The sequence below is a fragment of the Lissotriton helveticus genome, chromosome 5_1 (genome assembly GCF_964261635.1).
Source record: "Lissotriton helveticus chromosome 5_1, aLisHel1.1, whole genome shotgun sequence".
Classification (NCBI taxonomy): Eukaryota; Metazoa; Chordata; class Amphibia; order Caudata; family Salamandridae; genus Lissotriton; species Lissotriton helveticus.
In genome coordinates, this window is record NC_136065.1 from 85425787 (window position 1) to 85444870 (window position 19084).

Below are 19084 nucleotides of genomic sequence, written 5' to 3' on the forward strand. Positions count from 1 at the left end.
AAGAGCCTGGATGAGTGGAAAGATATAGAGATTAAACAGGTGAGGTGACAGGGAAGAACCCTGGGGTACACCACACGTGAGGGTCTGAGTGGTGCCCACCAGGTCACCCATGCGGACTGCCTGAGTACGGCCCTCAAGGAAGGACTTCAGCCAGCTGGCTGCCGTGCCCCGGATGCCGGCCCGAGTGGCACGGTCGATCAAGATGGTATGATCGACCGTGTCAAACGCGGCCGACAAATCCAGGAGCACCAGAGCCTGAGGGGAACGTTTGTCTGCACAGTCACGGAGAGAATCGAGTACCGAGACTACCACTGCCTCTGTCGAGTGGGCGGGGCGGAATCCCGCCTGATGTGGGTCGAGGCACTCAGAATCCTCCATGAAGCTGGACAGGCATTTGGCAACATGAGCCTCCAGTACCTTTGCCAAAAATGGCAGGAGGGAAATCGGTCGATAGTTTGCCTTGCATGTAGGATCCGCCCCGGGTTTTTTCAGGAGAGGTATAACCGTAGCTACCTTGAATGCAAGGAGAACCAGGCCGGAAGTCAGTGAGTCATTTAGAAGGGTACATGCCGGGGCCGGGATAACTGAGAGGCAGTCTTTTAAGATATAGGGCGGGCATTTATCCGAAGGGGCGCCGGATTTCACTCTCACCAACAGCTCCTGAAATTGAGTCGGAGTAATGAGGGGAAAGCTATTTAATGAGCAAGTGTGATTAGTCCTAATAGAGGCATCCAAAATGGGGTGTAAGTTTTGTGGGATGGTAGCTTTTATAATTGCGATTTTCTCAATGAAGAAAAGATTCAAGGGGTCACAGAGCGTCTGAGTCGGGGGTGATTTTGGACGGACATTGTCAAGAATCGTTAACTCATTGAGAATAGAAAAAATATCTTTTGATCTGTTCGTGGAGTTAATGATGCGGGAGGAGAAATAAGCAGCTTTAGTGGCTAAAACATTTTTCATGTACTCTTTCCTGGCCTTAGTGTAACTGACTTTTAAATCAGGGGCATAGCTGCGTCGCCAACAGCGTTCAAGTTGGCGCAAGGCCAATTTCTTTGCTTTGAGGTCCGGTGAAAACCAATTTTGTGCATCCGTACGTCGGGCAAGTTTGACCTTTTTAGGTCTCGCCTGGAATTAGCATCCGAAGGATGCGTCCAGGCTGGAGACTTATAGTTGCCTGTCTCGGGGGAAGGAAGGACAAGAGGGTGTTACGAGCTTGAAAGCCGGATTTGTGTGCACGAACGCGCACGTTCCGTCCCGCGCCGCGCCGTGCACTTCCCTCCCATACTCCCAGCAAGTCAGCCTAACGCGCATGCATGCACACAGACACACACACGCGCGCACACGCACTTACACTTACTTACACACACACAGACACACACACGCAGGCACCCAGACAGGCAACCCCCTCTCCCCTCCTTTCTCTTACCTAACCGGGCTTCGGGCTTCTCGGGAGCCTCGCAGAGCACTCGAGCTGCTCTGCCATGCCTGCAAGATGCGGGGCTCTCTCCTTAGGCTTGGGGGTCCCGCAGTTTCCCCGCTGGTCAACTGGCGTGAGCCATAGAGAGAGCACGCTAGCGGTATGACGTCATCGCTGGCCAGGCCGCTTAGGGTCGTTGTTAGGGACGGCCAAAGGTGCGTATCCTCTTACGAAGAGAGAGAGGCGCAACCATGTCCTCCGGCCTGACGTCAGAAGTAAACCACGCCCCCCGCGTGGCTAGGCGAGTGGGCGCGCCAGCGCGTCACAGCCCTGCTTATTCTCCGCCCACGTCTGCCCGCAGCCCCTTCCGCCCGCCCCAGCCCCGCACCATTGGTCCCTGTCAGGGAGGGCCGCACTGGAGGCGCCGCGGCCGCACTTCCTTGTTTGTTGTCATCAGGAGCGAAGGAGGAGGAGGAGGGAGACGCCCGGCCAGGCAGGAGCGGGGACTCACAGGAGACGGAGGAGGAGGACAGCAGCCGCCTAGCCGAGGTAGTGACAGGGGTGAGGCGCAGGGGGCAGAGGAGGTTGTGCCAATGCTGTCAACAAAGGGGCTGCCTCCTTCTCACAGTCCGGGCGTGGGGAGGGCAGGAAGGGGCCATGGGCATACAGCGAATCCGTCAAGTCCAGTTCGTACCTTGGTTGGGTCAGCTGCTGGCCGCTTTGGCTCTGCCCGTGGCTGCATGGGCCGACCTCGAACACTACCCGTGCGACCGCCTCCCTGCCAACTCTGAGCCGGCCCCTGGCACTTCTAGTTACGGCCCGCGAGGCACATAAGACCACCGTATTTGGCACAAGAGAACCACTATGGCACTGGACCTACAACCCTGCTCCAGACGTTGCTGGGTTTTACAGCCTGTTAGAAATACCAGCCTTTGTCGATTGTCACCAGCAAGGAGCTAGCCAGTTGCACTGCCCTGTGAGATACGAGCGCCCAGAAATTCTACGTGTGGCTGATATTGTCTTTCTACCAAGCTGCAGAGGCCTTGACATATTCAAGCACTGACGGGCGGCATTCCTTACTGCCGAGCACCAGATCGCAGAGAGCCCCTGGCGCTAGCAGGGCCTTTCTCTGCCCATTGCTAAGGCCACTGAAACTCCCCCCTGCAGAGCAGCTACATATTTACTCTGCCAGTAACTAGCGGGGTAGCAGAGACCCCCCACCCCGTTCTATTTGGTAGTAAAGTAGTGAACCACCAACAGGAAACTCCCGGAATCGTATTTGTTGGCAGGTATACGAGGCATTTAGCACTTCTCACCATATCATATAATTAATTGCATCATCTGGCACTTCTCACCACCAGTTTTTGAGCGAGGTCCAAGCACACCCAGTCACCATAGGCCAGGCAACCCTTCCTTTAAGTCATCCGGCGTTGGATGAGCTTCAGAAGCTGCTCACATTAACTACTGAAAAGGTGTAATTTCGGTTCCGGGGATGGTGTGCAGTCGGAGCTGTCCTAGTGCACAGAGGCAGCTGCATTTGACAGTCCAATCAGAACCTCAGCCACGTGTCTAACAGGTCACTGTGCACTGTCCAGGGGGGAGGCAGCATTCACAGTCCTTTATGAATTCAGTGTGTGCCGCTTTGCTGAGGTTGTAGCTGAATCAGTGAATGGCTAGAAATGCTTCTGTGTTTTTGTTGTAGAAACATTTTATGGTTTTTTTCAGTTAAGATCCATAGATACATTCACACATAGGTTGGACCTTATTTTATTGCGTCTCCTCGTATAACTATGCTGTTAGAGAGTTGCAGTAGACAACCTGTTTTTGAACCTTGGGCTGCTCACTGTGCGTATGGCGTTTTTAAAATGTCTTTTTGCCACTTGAAGAGATGTTGAGCTGTGAACTGAAGTAACAGTTTACACTCCGATTCCAAGTGGCAACTTACACTGCACTGAGGAGGGCAAGGGAGAGCCACCTTGCGGCCTCAGCACTGTGGGATCATTTGATACAGTTGATCCTGCTACCTCAGTGCAATGCAGGCTTGATGGGGTATCATTGGGAGTAACAAACAGCTGTGCCTGTTTTTAGGCCACGCTTCTTCACAGCAACCTCCACTTACCCATATGTGCAATCAGGAACCACACATCTTCTTAGGTGGCTGCCTTCATGCAGTGCCGCTGAAACGCCGTTGTACATCTGTACATTATGGTGCAGTGTAGTTCAGAAGTGTCCTATAGCTATGCAGTGTGATACAGTGTAACGAAGCAGTATGGCATAGCTGCAGATGGATGCAGTGCCTCAAGCAGTGGTGTATAGCTGTGTAACGTGATGTATGCACTGCACCAGCGGATCATATCCATGCAGTGTGGTGTACTGTCCTAAAATGACTTGCAGGGCCCCCGTTTTTCATGTTCTACCCTGGCGTCCAAAAACCTTACACTAAAACACATATGTCGCAGTTTTCGAGAGAAGGTCAGGTGTAAGAGTGCATATTAGTTAACATTTTGTGCATGCTGAAATGTCCACTGACCAGCTCCTCTAGATCACCCATTGCACAGGACAGAACGTTAAAGAATCCTCTCCGTTGCTGCCTAGTCTCATTCATGCATCATAGCAGGGTTTAAGGAAACGCCAAGAGCAAGTCCCTCCTCGTGTAAAACCAATGACGTGTCAGAGGGACAATGACACCAAAGGATGAAAGGCAGAGGCTGCCCAGCAGAGATGTGAACCTATAATCTGCTGAGAAAAACACACACACACACACACACAAATACATAAATAAATACACACACATACAAACACGCCCACACACAAACACACACGCACACATACATACATACAAACACACACACACAAACAAACCCAAACACATAAACACGCACGCACACATACATTCACACGCATGCACACAAAGTCACTGAAAAAAAGGACCACTTAACACTAGGTATCCATTACATTAAACAATGTTCCATGTGTAGCGCTTAACATAAAAGCCCTTTATAACTGACACCTATTACATTTTTTAGTAGCAGAAAAGAATGTTCTTTATCCTCTAAAAGGCAACGAATGAATAGCCGCTGACAACTATCCAACACTGCCTGAACATTCTAGCCATCCTAGCTGCAGAATCGGCTCTTCCCTGTATACCCGACCATATTGTATAATGCTATTAAAACAGAGACTTTTAAGGTCGTTCCTGAGCAGCGCATGAGCTGCTCTTCAAAGCACGATGTATTCAGGTATGGACTTGTTAAGATAAGCTTGCAGTCTGAAGGTTGGTAGGTTGGGGAAGTAGTGTCTGGGGCGTCCTTTAAACAAGCATTCGCAATGCAATAGGTCTCATTTTTGCGAGAGTTTAACATTTTCCATGCTCATGATGAGGCACGGTGCTCCGGTGCTCATGACGAGCTCAGCTCGTCATGGGCCATGGAACACTCAGGTGCGGGGAGAATTCCCCCGCTGTGCTGAGCGTTCCACAGGAACCAATGCACCTGTGACGAGCTGAACTCGTCAAGAGCACAGGAGCACTGGGAGCACTATGCGCGCCCCCCTCTCCCCCAGCACAGCGGGGGAATTACCCCCGCAGCGAAGGGGCTAAGCTATTAGCATTGTAAATGTTTAAAAACAAAAACATAAATAAAAGGCATTGCCATTTACAATGCCAATAGCTCTAACTTTAATAATGCGAGACCTATTGCATTGCAAATGCTTGTTAAATGGGGCGTGGATGTCACTAGCTGCTTGCAGCCAGTCAGAGATATTGGTTTCCGATGTATTAATATCAAGATGATGAGGTGGAATGTGGTGGTACTGCCCCGGTTTTTGTATTTATTTAACAACATACCAATACCCCTGACTAAGATTTTTTTCACACAGCTGCGAACGCTACTGCTACGGTTGATATGGGGAAACAAAACCCCTCGGGTCACATGGCAAACCTTCACCCTGCCCTATGAGAAAGGCGGCCTGGGGGTACCTGATTTTTATCTATACTTTTTGGCAGCACAGTGTTCCTACGCATATCCCTGGTTCCACCCAGATGCCCGCATACTGTACCTGAAACCAGAGGCGGACTTGGTACTATCACACTCCTTAGCTACACTGCTCCCGAAGGGATTCCCACGCGACCCCCAGGATATCCAGACAGTATCTACCACATGCTGGGCGTGGGAGAAACTCCGGAGGCTACTGAAACTGGATATACTCTACTCCCCACTCCTCCCACTCCCTAATGCACACTGGCTCCCAATCACTGGTGAAACGGTGGTACGTACTACACTCTCCAAATTCGGCTTATATACAGTAGGTGACCTGTTCCCGGACGGACATGCCTTTAGTCTGACGGAGGACCCCCGCTTCCTAGATCGCAGCTTTATGGACTCCTTTGTACTGTCCCGACTGCGATCCTTGCTGCGGGCTACATTTCCCACCTTCCCGCTGGCTCCGGAGGAGGCGCTGCCACTGACGACTATCATCCAGCATCCCTCAGGGGCACATATGGTTACTAAACTTTATAGACCTAGCGTCGCAGCCACTCCCGCAGCTGATGCGAAAGTCCGACTGGCGTGGGAAAAAGATCTGGGGAAGCCAATATCAGATGTAGAGTGGGCACAATGCTGCGCAGTAACCAAAAAGGTGTCACTAAACAGCAGGCACAAACTCATTCATTTCAAATTCTTGAGGCATTTGTATCACACCCCTTCATTGGCCCATAAGATAGACCCCTCTCGCTCTCCTAACTGCCCAAAGTGTAAGGCTGTGGACGCTGATTTTGCACACTTATCGTGGACTTGCCCCAGATTACGTGACTACTGGCTTCAGATACACACCACATTTGGTAAAATACTGGGTGTCCCCCTGGTTCCAGCCCCTGAAATTGCCTTGTTGGGCTATGTGACAAACTTTCCACAGGCAGTCCGTAGACTCGCAACGTTGGGCTTCTTGTTGGCTAAGAGGGAGGTGGCCTTGCTTTGGTGCTCCAGGAGAAGCCCAACTGTACAGTCCTGGCTTAAGAGCTTGGCCTCCTGCAATGTTAATTGTGTCGAATACTCCTCCACCATCCCTACTTCGTCTAGACCCTTGGACATATGGGGACCGTACCACAATTACATTGCTAAACTCACGGCGGAACGTCAGGCACAATTGGACAATCAACTGTACCCAGAAGGGGTGGGCTAGCACACGATGTCGTTAAACTCTCTACGCTGTTACTGAGTACAGTATGTATATGCCTGGTGGGAATGGTATTGAGACCAGGGCTCTTTGATGTCTGTGAATCATTGCCGTGGACGACCCCCTCCTTTTTTGGTTTAACATTTGCTACTGTGCCGAGGTCTGTCGAAATTGGTGTACTGCATTGTAAGATGGTGTGTGCTTTCTACATTGCTGATGGTTTATGTGCGATGCTTGTGAAAATGACAAAGTTTAAAAAAAAAAAAAAGATGATGAGGTGGAATGGACATAGCCAGTGTCTGTAGGAATTCCGATCTATCTAGAGAGGTCCATTTCCTTGCATGCCCCCCTGCCGTCATGGCGGCAGTTCTTTTGAGGGTATAGACGAGGTTGAATTTAAGAAGAAAGTGGTCAGACCAAACACATGGGGTGGTGCCTTGTGTTGTGACCAGTAGAGAATTAGACCAAACCTGGTCCAACGTATGACCTTTACAGTGAGTAGGTGAGCGCATGTGTTGTACAAAGTTCAGGTTAGTGAGAAGCTGGGTGAATTCACAAGAGTGGGGACCCTCCAACGGGTCATTGAACCAGTAGTTAAAATCCCCAATCAGGAGAATCCTGGCATGTTCTACGACCAAATTGGCGATTAGTTCACTAAACATAAGAGGGAAAGTCGGCATATTTATTGGGGGTCTGTACAAAAGAACACACACCACTGTTGCGTGGGACATTTCTAATTTTAGAACTAAGTTTTCGGTATCTGGGAGATTCAGGCCAGTCAGGGCAGTGATTTTTAAATTGGAGCGGAATATAGCCGAGTCACCCCCGCCCGGTTTGCCCGACCTACGGTCGGCATGGATAATACAATAATTGGGCGGAAGAGCCTAGATTATATCTGGGGCTGAGTCTGGGGTCAACCAGGTCTCAGTCAGTAACAGGATATCTGGATTGTCCATTTCAAGCAAAAGAAAGAGGTCCAACTGGTGTTTCACCATGGAACGAGTGTTCAAATAAAATATGGTCAAAGGTGGGTACTGTGAGCCAGGCTCCAGCCGGTTGTGGGAGCAGGGGGATGACTGGTTGATGTTGTCTAAGGGGGGAGAAAGGTTAGCTAAGATCCCCAGTCTTTGGCCCCGATTGCGTGAGTCCCAGCGCAGGGAGCCCTGGCCATTGTTATAGATCAGCAAGTCCTCGCGGGCATAGGGGACCACACCGGCAGCATGCCTAGACCCGGGGCCCGGCTGGGAGTGGACGGGCGCAGACGGGCTTGCCTTTGGCGCGCCACCGGCGCGCCCGCTGCGCCCGTCCGCTGCGCTCCCTGGGTAAGGTGACCATTTTATACACACGAGGGCGGGAGGGGCCGAGCACTAGACCGCTCGCCTACTCCTCGCCTAAGATGGCGGCGTCTGAGGCGTCTAAGGCAATAGTCCAGCCAGCGCCTGATCGACTGCAATGGGGAGAACTACAGGGCAGAGAGCAAAAAGGCACCCAAGTGCTCTGTCAATCGAGCACAGGATTGTGATACCCCAGGTTCAAGGTCAGTGAGTAATTTAAAAATACGGCGCAGTGAGGATTAAAATGCAGTAAATTACAATTTACAAATGCACGCACACTCTCTTGTCCCGGCTTTCCGGGACAAGTGCGGTGTGCGGCTCAACTCGTCTCTTTGTAAGGGAGGATTGGGGAGATAGATATATATATATATATATATATATATATATATATATATATATATATATCTCACTCACACATAGATGCAAATAAAATCTTACGGATGTGAACTCCAGACATGTATACACATACACAAACTCACAGATGCACATATATTTGCACACTCACAAATGCCACCAGACCTTGCGATATGCAAACCCATAGATAGGCATTCACGTATACAGGTACAAAAGCACAGCAAATAAATCCAGGCTAAAGCATACACAACCCTCAAACACACATGCACATAGATAAGCACATGTATTTGCACACTCTGTGGTTCAAAATCCATATACACATATGCAGACACACACAAGCACTTCTTTGTTTTGTGGAGTTTTATATAGCGCAAACTAAACCCGAAGCTATCACAGCGCTTTACATGAGCACTAGTTACGTTACAGACAGACACATTCATGTTTGGTAGGCACGGGGAGATTAAGTGATTTGCCCAGAATCACAGAATGTTGAGCGTCCCTGCCGAGACGCGAACCCGGTTCCCCAGCTCTGGGGTTGACCGTCCTAGCTGTTAGAACACATTCTCTCCTGTGGCCTAACAGCACAAATCAAAGCCCAAAAAACAGACAGACATGAAGATGTGCAGACATGTGTACACTCCACAGATAACCCCAGGACCATCCATACACAAGCAAATACTTAGAAACGTACACCTAAGCGTGAACATAGACACACACACAAATATGCACACACACACACACATTGGTATATACACACAGCCAGATAATGCCACACCTGTGTACACATAGTCTAACTCACAATATTTAAGTATGTAAGTACTACCTTAAGGTCAGAAGAGTAATTCTTGCTTTTATTTATTTTTAGGAGGAGCCTTTGGCCAAGTTTAGCCCAGACAACCAAGTGAAGTGACTCCGGTCAGTATATTTATCTGGTGGGGACCATGACCTAGTCTGTAGGGCGACTCATCAGCCTTGGTGTGTCTTGAACTTTAAGAGGCCACACAAAGGACTGGGCACAGACATATATAGACACAGCACTCACTGCAGACACTCACCCTCATGGTTTTATATTGTTCCTCCTCCTTGACTTTAGACTCCAGAACATATTCCTCCTCTTTCCTTAGAAAGTGCAGCCACTCTTGAAGTTTTACCTGCAGAGATGAAAGTGCAAGAAATAAGTGTATATTTTTAAAGTGTGGTCTTACTTACAAAGAAGAATCACTACAGTACCTGCCACATGTGCCAAGACTGCAGGCACCAGTATCCAGATTGTAAGCCACACATATCCAGATTGTAAGTACCAGTCCCAAGTATCACAGAGAACTACTCAGTCAGTGATGTCACCTTGTTCGCCCTGTTCTTGCCTAGAAGGACCTAACACAAGAATCCTTGCTCCAAGGAAACTAGCTTTATCACTGGCTCTTACTGCTACTTGACTTGTGCCCACTTCATGCCTAAACACATGGAAACATTTAACTAGGGACTACGTAAAAGAAGAAACTTTGTCCTAGAGACTTTATGAAATATTCCAGAACCAAACTAAAATATCTAAGCTAACAAGTCTTGTAAGTGCAATAACCGTGTGTGCTGCCCATCTACCAATAATATCACAGACACATTTTGGGACTGAAAGCATGAAAAAGGTACATTATCTGTGACTATCTTAATTATTGTCAAACATAACAAAGGTGGGGGAGTATGTGGTTCTCAAAATCCGGACCCCGTTGTTCTCCCGATATCGAGGTCCAATACCCGTGTCACAAAACCTCAACGTACCGAGACGATTTTTGTGTCTACGAACCGATAATGATTAGGACATCATTCCTATGTATTTGCGTTACAATCGAGGGTTGCCAACACCCCTAAATCACAGTTTCCGTCCCATCCCTTAAACTCCATTTTGTGAACGGCATCCATCTTGCATCTTGCCCTCATGATAAGTCAATTAAAGGTCGAGCTTGATCCAAATAGTCACGTCCACCTTTCGTGACTTTCCCCTGACCTGTCCCAACTGACTCCACTGTCTTCGGCCAAACCTGTTTAGGCAGCTCTTCGCCCAGTGGCCGAATGCGATAGCATCTACGCATAACATTCCACGAACCATTCACTACATACAGACCATGCTTTCTGCAAACATGCACCTGTCCACGTTCCTTGTTTATGGCCAGGTTTATGACTGGGTTACACCTTTCTTTATTGAGTTTCATCGATATCTGATGGGAGTTCCAGGCCTAACTGGGTAATCTATCAACGAACTGGACATCTAAAATATGGGCTTGCTTACATGACTTCGCTCTTTGTATTATTGTAGAAATATGTATATTGCCATACCATAAACTCAAGAATTCTTGCTTTAAGCCATGTATCTTGTATATAAGGAGAAGGCTGGTTCTGTAAAAACGAACAGTCTCCCAAAACCTACTCTCCGTGTGGTGTACTTCTGGGACACGTGTTACTTGGTAGCTACCAATAAAACTTGATCTTTGACTGCGATAGAAGACTCATTGTTTCTGTGGTCCGGAACAAGGGAGAACTCAGAGGTCTTCGGGCGTTATCCCCTGACGCCAGCGGGTTCCTAAAAACCCGTTACCTCAGTTGGCGCCCAACGTGGGGCGATATCAAGCGGTGACGGTCCAAGCCAGATGTTCGTGAGGAGCTTCGTGTGAAAATTCCGGAGGACGGCCAGCCACTTCAGCGACCCCTGTATGTCGACGTGGTTCCGAAGGTCTTTGCTGCGAGGTTCCCCGCGTCCCGACGGCTACGAAGGACTGCTGCCCTGACTATCGCCTTGTTTTGGACCCAGTGATCCTTGGTAGAGCGAAACGATAGACGAGTCTTCTAGCGACGTCACAGATCTTCGAATACTTCAGTTAAGTATAAGTGGAGCGTCTCCTAGTCCTTAGTTTGTCCTTAGTTTTTGGTATCCTTGAGATACGACTTGATTTGGTACTTGCAAGCCCCAAAGCCGAAGGACTTGTGTATTCACGAGAACTATCGTAACAGATAATCCTTTGAAGTTTGAAGCTAGACTAGTGAGCAAAGATGCCTGGTTTTAGCAGACTTGGAAACTTGTTTTGTCTTGGTTGTAGTAAGGACTCCCGATTGGAAGATTCTTGTCCGGTTCCTCCAATTGGAACTCCAACGTATGAACTCTATGTGAAGCACGGCGTAGGTCCTATAACATATAACGAGGTATGGATAAAATACACCCGCAAGGATGGTGTTTTAAAATGGCCCCAATATGGTAGTTTCGACCAAGAAATATTAGATAACTTAGAGGTCAAATTGTTCAAGAAGAAAGCCCGGCCGGCGATGTTTGACTCTTTCCGCTTATGGCGCAAAGAAGCCAAACAGAAAGAAATAAGATTAGCAAAAAAGAATAAAAGAGGTATGTCAATGGTGCAAGCTGCCGTTGCATACAGAGATAACGAGGAAGAGCAGGAGAGCGAACAGATGCTTAGGAGCAAGAAACTAGCGATAGATAAATGTTACCCGATGCTGCCAAATAGAGGAAAAGGTCAAAAGGAAGGATCCGAGAAAGATCCATTAATGTCCCACCTATTAAATTCTCCGCCACCCTATGCACAAAATGCCACAGCACCACCGCAACCTTTAGTTGCACCTTTGGTAGCTGTAATACAGGCTCCTTTACCGCACCCACCGGCTACTCTTCAGCTGGCTCCTGTTTCTTTGGCACAGCCTCCTCAAGGCTCACCGATCACGTCTACTTCTCCTACCGTTCCTTCTAAAATTTCGCCTAGCGCACCTTCTAGTCTCTCTGATACTCGTTCTACGAACATTTCTGTTTCTGCTTTGCGTGACTCTGTTCTACTACCAGTTATTCCTCCACTTTCACCTTCCGTCTGGCATAAAATGGCCAGCATTGTTACTAACTTTCCTTCACCACTTTTTCGGTCGCCTAAAACGACCCCTAACACGGAACGAAGACAATTACGAAGCCAAATGCCTGATTATCAGGAAAGGGAGTCATTGAATAAGTTAGCACGAAATTGGGCTATGGATACAGCGAGATATAATGTAGAGTCTGTCATGAACGTCTTCCGTCAATGGGATGAACCAACGTAAAGATACGTCTTTGAGCAGATGTGTGTTTTCCTGTGTGAGGATTTGGAAGATAATGGTCAGAAGAGCAACCAGCAAGAGTTGTGTAGTGTGCGATTTAAATTTGGGGAGGGTATGATAGTTGGTCCCGACGTTGAAAAAGCAGTTGAGATATTATTATCACATCGAAGTACGGGTGATAATTCTGGGTCATCCTCTGACAGTGGTACGTCTAGTAGGAAAAGAGCGAGACAGTACCCCATGAGAGAGGTTCCTCCGGTTTGGAGGGAAGGTGATGCAAACGCAGTTCCACCGGTTCTGCCTCATTTCCAGCGTGTATGGGTACATGTCCCCTGGAAAAGATCCGAAGTTTTAGCACTCAAACAGACACTACCCGATCCCCGTAAAAACCCGACTGGGTATTATAAGGAGTTGTCCCAAACTGCAAGCTCATGTATAATGAATTTAGCGGATATAGACATGTTGTTTGGGAACGTTGTTCCACATCCTTTATGGAGTAAGATACGTCATACGGATCATGACCAAGAATTAGGTGACTCATGGGCGAACATTGCGACTACAGATGCTAGACAAATCGGTGGTTCAAGCCTGAGCCGTTAATAGCTGAACTTCCTGGTAGAATTATTGCGTACATGAAGACAATTATGCCTGATGTACGTGTAAACTGGGGCAAGCTATCCGCGTGCAAGCAGAAGAAAGACGAGAATGTGTCTGACTTCTTCACGAGATTTGAGGAAACTTTCACTGACCATAGTGGTCAGGATATGGCTACCGAGGGTGGCCAAAGACTGTTTGTAGACAAGTTTGTACACAATTTGCTTCCTGAATTGTGTGCTAAACTAAAAGACTCAGAAAGTGCTTGGGCTGTCTCTACGTCAGCGCAGATTCTAGCAACAGCCCAGTACTATGAAAATAGGCGTAAAGACGAGTTAGACAAGGCAGACAAAAAGACGAAAGATTTGAAAACTAAAGTTCTTCTCCAACAGGCCTATCCGCCTCGTATGGCTAGCCAGCCCAATTATCAACAGAATCAGCAGTACTCTAGAGACGCGCAAGGAAACGAGCTTTCCCATCAGCGTCCTACGTATGGCCCGAATCAATGTGCGTATTACAAAGAAGAGGGTCATTTTAAAGGTAATTGTCCGGCTCTTGCACGACGTTTAAACGGTGCCCAAGGTGTAAGGGGAAGAGGTGTTCAGCATGCCTCTAGAGGTAGAGGCCGTGGAAATTTCACTCAGAATATAACTTCTTTTCCGCCTCAGAAATCCATGAATAGCTTTGATCAACAGAGTAAATCATCGTCCAAGTCAGCTCAGTACTATGCTGACGACTATTACACCGAACACGACAATGAGGGTAACGATCGCTAGGACAGCCATGGACAAAGAGAGGGAGTTGTTTCAGTTCCAGTAGATAAGGATGGACCTTATGTCGAGGTAATTACCTCAGGAGTGTCAGAGCCATTTCTGCTGGATACTGGTGCTACAAAAAGTTCTATTATGCACTCAAAACTTCCTGGCGCACCTTTGTCTGGCGAAATGAATGTCTCAGTAGGCTTCTCTGGCGCCCCTGTTAGAAACCCGATCTCTAGTCCTGTTTCCCTTTCTGTTGGCCCCTGTGAATTAGAAGCACCCCTCATTCTTACAACAGGTTGCGGTGAAAATTTGTTAGGATTGGATTTGCTAAAGAGGTTGTACGCGACTTTGTACTGTTCTCCCTCGGGAGTACAGCTTACTTTAGGGAAAAAAGTCATTTCTCCAATGTACTTGTCAAAAGAAGGTATCCCAACCGAATTGTCATCACTTCCGGATATACTGTGGGCTAATGGTTCCAACGATGTAGGTCGTTTAGAGATAGCACCGTATGTCATAACTTTGAAAGCCAACGTCAGATTGCCACGTATTCCCCAATACAAAATATCTAACGAATGCGAGAAGGCATTATTAACGATCATTTATGATTTGATCGATAAAGATGTTATCGAAGAAACAACAGGAAACGTTTGTAACAGTCCAGTTTTACCGGTCTTAAAACGTACTGATCCTTCACAGCCCCCTGTGTATAGGTTTGTGATTGACCTCCGAGAAGTAAATAAGGTAGTTATACCGCAGTTTCCAGTCGTCCCCGACATTACTGCTTTATTGACAATGGTTCCAGCTTCAGCAGCTTGGTTCTCGGTGATTGACCTGAAGAACGCTTTCTTCAGCGTCCCGATCGCCGAAGAGAGTAGAGACCTTTTCGGCTTCAATTTAGGAGGACGAAGCTTCCGCTTCAAATGCGCTCCTCAAGGCTACTGCGAAAGCCCATCAATATTCAGTCAGGCTCTGAAAACACAACTAGACACAATTGTATTGCCAGATGGGTCAACATTGATTCAGTACGTAGACGATCTACTGATCGCTGCAGACACTGAAGAGATTTGCAAGGAAGCTACGTTGTCGCTATTACGTCACCTATGTGACATGAAGCACAAAGTCTCCCTTTCAAAACTGCAATTTTGTCGACAAGAAGTAACCTACCTAGGTCACATCTTATCGAAGGAGGGAAGGAGACTGACACCAGAAAGAATACAGGCAATCACAGAACTAAGTGCCCCAAGGACACAGAGAGGTGTTCGAGCTTTTTTGGGCATTACATCGTACTGTAGACAATGGATACCGAATTTCTCACTACTAGCCAAACCCTTACTGTCACTACTCCGCAAAGACACGCCTAAACCTATGCCTTGGTCTGAAGATTGTCAGACGAGTTTCCTCGAGTTGCGCGATGCATTGTGTTCGGCTCCCGTGTTGGGAAACCCCAACTACAGTAAGCCTTTTACATTGTATGTCCACGAAAAAGAAGGTTGTGCATTATCAGTCTTAATGCAACTCTTTGGGGACAAACAGCGCCCATGCGCGTATTTTTCGGCAACTCTGGATCCAGTGGCTAAGGCACTGCCAAGTTGTCTAAGAGCAACAGCCGCAGCAGCTGTCTGCATTCGACAGTCTGCTGGATTAGTCATGAATAACACTTTGATCGTTATGGTTCCGCATGCAGTAGACATTTTGCTAAATAGGACAAAGACACAACATCTTACTAGCGTTCGACTATCCAGTTACGAACTTACCCTGCTAGCAAGTCACATCCACATAAAGAGGTGTGATACACTCAACCCCGCTACGTTATTACCCATCCCGACAGACAGACAAGATTGACAAACATGACTGCTGTTTCAGGACCGAGGAAGAGACAAAAGGGAGAGTAGACTTACAAGACACTCCCCTTCCCGAATGCAATGATACTCTATGGGTTGATGGTTCATGTTTCAAGTTGCCGAATGGTGATACGACTACAGCATATGCCGTAACGACGTTACACACCATTGTAGAGACTGCACGCATTTCCCACAGTTCTGCACAAGCTGCAGAGTTGATAGCGCTTACTAGAGCATGTGTGCTGGCGAAAGGAAAGCGAGTGAATGTGTACACTGACAGCCAATATGCCTTTGGTGTGGCTCACAGTTTTGGGAGATTATGGCGTGAACGTGGGTTCCTTACGTCCCATGGTGCAAAGATACAACATGGCCAGCTAGTCAATGAGCTCCTTGAGTCACTCACCTTGCCCCTACAAGTCGCCATTATAAAATGCAGTGCACACAAAAAGATTCAGGATGATGTTGGCCGGGGGAATGCATTGGCAGATGAGGTTGCGAAAGAAACTGCAAGGAACACAATGAGTCGGATGTATGTCATGGGTCCCGCTAGATGGATTGCTGATGTGGGAATGTGTGAGGACACCATTGAAAGCGTAAAATCGATACAAGCCGAGGCCACCGAGAACGAGATGAATGAATGGAGAGGAAGCACAGGTAGATTGGATGCGAATGATTGTTGGGTCGAATTATCGGAACACCAGCGATGGTTATTACCTAATGCATACGTACTTGCAGTAGTAACGATGGCTCACGGAATGGCACACATCAGTTCGAGAGGAATATGTAAACTATTGGCCCCAGTATGGCAGAATAGCAATATCCCAAAATGTGCAAAGAATGTGGTCGAAAAGTGTATGGTATGTTTGAAGCACAATCCCGGTAGGGGAACCCCAACTCCAGCTGGTCATTTTGCGCCTCCAACGTACCCGTTCGAGGTTTTGCAGCTCGATTTCATCCACATGGAGAGGTGCAACAATCTGAAATACGTTCTCGTTGTTGTTTGCGCCTTTTCAAGGTGGGTGGAAGCTTACCTCCTTAAGGACAACACCGCCTTATCAACTGCCAAAGCCCTTGTCAAAGAGTTCTTCCCTAGGTTCGGTATGCCTAGAATCGTCTGGAGTGATAACGGAAGTATATTCGTAGGATGCGTGATGAAGAGAGTGTGTGAGTGTTTAGGCATCCACCAGAAATTCCACTCTGCAAATCACCCCCAATCAGCTGGATTAGTAGAGTGCTACAATGGCACTCTAAAACTCAAACTAGCCAAGATCCAAGCCAGTACAGGTCTTAAATGGCCTGACGCCCTGCCTCTAGCACTTTTGTCAACCAGGACGACTGTCCACTCCAGGTTAGGACTTAGCCCCCATGAGATTGTGTTTGGCCGCCCAGCCAACGTCTGGGGCGTGCCAAGACCCAAGAAACTAAGCGAGATAGAACACCCCGTACTGCTTGACTATTTGTGCGAATTGACAACTAAATTGCGTGTTTTACACCAACAGGTTCACAGTTCTTCTCCACCAGCCTCTGACGATCCAGGTCACCTCATCGAACCCGGCTCGTGGGTTTTGGTGCGGAATTTCCAGCGCACCAACAACGGACAGCCGAGGTGGACCGGACCATACCTGGTGTTGCTTTCAACGAGATCTGCTGTTCGGGTTGAAGGCAAGAAGAACTGGGTACATGGGACCCACTGCAAACGAGTCCCTCTACCCCTTCCATACGACCGGTGGGTCAACAAAGGACTTGCCGACTCTGAGACAGAATCCGTACCTCGCTTCATCCCTTTCAGCGATGCCCGTTTGAAAGAAACTAGTACCGAAAAGGAGAGTGATCATATTTTGCAAGGACTTGTGTCACCATCTATGCAATTGGACACTACTGAACCTGAAACGCTGTTTGAAGATCACACCGTACCTGGGAAACGACGATACAACCTGCGGTCTAGACAAAAGAACTAATAAAAATTTGATCTAATGTAATTTCCTTTTTCCCCTAAGAACTATTTTTGGATTTTCAGCTCTCTCGTCCCAAGGGAACTAGCTCATTTTTGATTTTTCGAACCGCCATCCGGTTCTACTGCTAGGGTCGCGGTTGAAGTCTGGGGAGTGCAACTGGGAAGTTCTAGGTCCACGGTTCTGATTGGTCCACGGGAGTTACCCCGGACTGAGCAGAGCGCGCTCCCTGGGAGAATCAATCAACCACCGCGGGCAGCAACTAGAGGATGGAGTTTCCAAGGGTAGAGAGACCTGTCAGGCTCACGAACTTCAGAAAACAGTTATGCACGATACTGTCCCGAAGAAGATTCCTGATACTATGCGTTTTAATGTTATGTAGCATACTTGTGTTTTTTACTAGTTATACACTATTCATTTTTAAAGTTACCTTTTCGAATGACACCCAGCCACCACCTCCTCCCACTATTTCTCCACACTACTTTCACCCTTTACCTGAACACGAGTCTGCCCGAAGACTCGAATTTGTAAACAACTCTTTCATCCAGCTTCTACACCAACACCAGTCCATAATGAACACGTCAAACTGTTGGATATGCGGACTTATGCCACACACAACCGATAAGGGGATCCCATACTTCATTTTGCCATTCAGCTACTATGGTTCTCTGTGGGCTTTCCAGACCATGTTCTTATTCGCCCTAGAACCATACCCGACCCGTTCCGCTGCGAGCGATTCCAGTAACAAGGCACTAATCGCAGGGATAAGGAACATGAGTAGGGATATCGACACATATCTGACAATGCCCAAAGATGAACTGAGTCCCTACACCCGGTGGAATGTGACTAAACATGGGGTTTACCTGGTCAAGAGCCAGGCAGCACAGAAATCTCGCCCAGTTTGGATAGTTCCCCACCGAGGTCACTTATGCTTACAGGGTATTGGTAGGAACCCCACAGCACAGTTGGGAAAGAGCGTTTGCACGGAAACATATGTATTTGCTTCCCGAACTTCCCCTATACTTTTGGCAGCCAAAGGCACGTATTTCGTTTGCCACGACCAAGCCTACACGTGGTTACCCCCTGATTTCTCAGGTACATGTTTTATTTCATTTCTGCTGCCTCCTACCTACACGGCCCGAGCAGATTACCACCGGACAAGGACAGCTAGAGGTGTCGTGAGTAAGGACGACACCGCGGGTCAGGAATTCGCTGACTTCGCAAAGGGTTTTCTGCCATTTTGGGGGCCTATGGTGAACAGCAGGAATATTCGCCAGCTAGCACGGATAGTTGAATCCGCCGTGACTACGACGGCCGGAGCACTTGGCAATTTGACAACAGAGCTTCAGTCGGATCGACTTATGACCCTTCAGAACCGAATTGCCTTAGACATCATACTCGCCGATCGTGGTGGTGTGTGTAGAGTCATCCAATCCAGTTGTTGCATTTTCATCCCTGATAACGCACCAACAGTATACCAGGCCATCTCCAAACTACACGAAATATCTGGTTCCCTTCACGTTGAGAAAGGGGATTGGTCCCTGCTGGGGTGGTTCTGGGAGCTGATCACTGCCTG

The 19084-nt window shown here is 48.0% G+C and overlaps 1 protein-coding gene across 1 annotated transcript in view; it reads right to left on the bottom strand.

The window, feature by feature from the left end:
• LOC144754178 (E3 ubiquitin-protein ligase TRIM39-like) overlaps nucleotides 1–19084 on the bottom strand; it is a 260303-nt gene that overhangs the window by 185319 nt on the left and 55900 nt on the right. The window contains exon 2 of the mRNA XM_078641760.1: nucleotides 9333–9428. Within this exon, the coding sequence (XP_078497886.1) occupies nucleotides 9333–9428 (96 nt within the window). The remainder of the gene's footprint in view (nucleotides 1–9332; nucleotides 9429–19084) is intronic.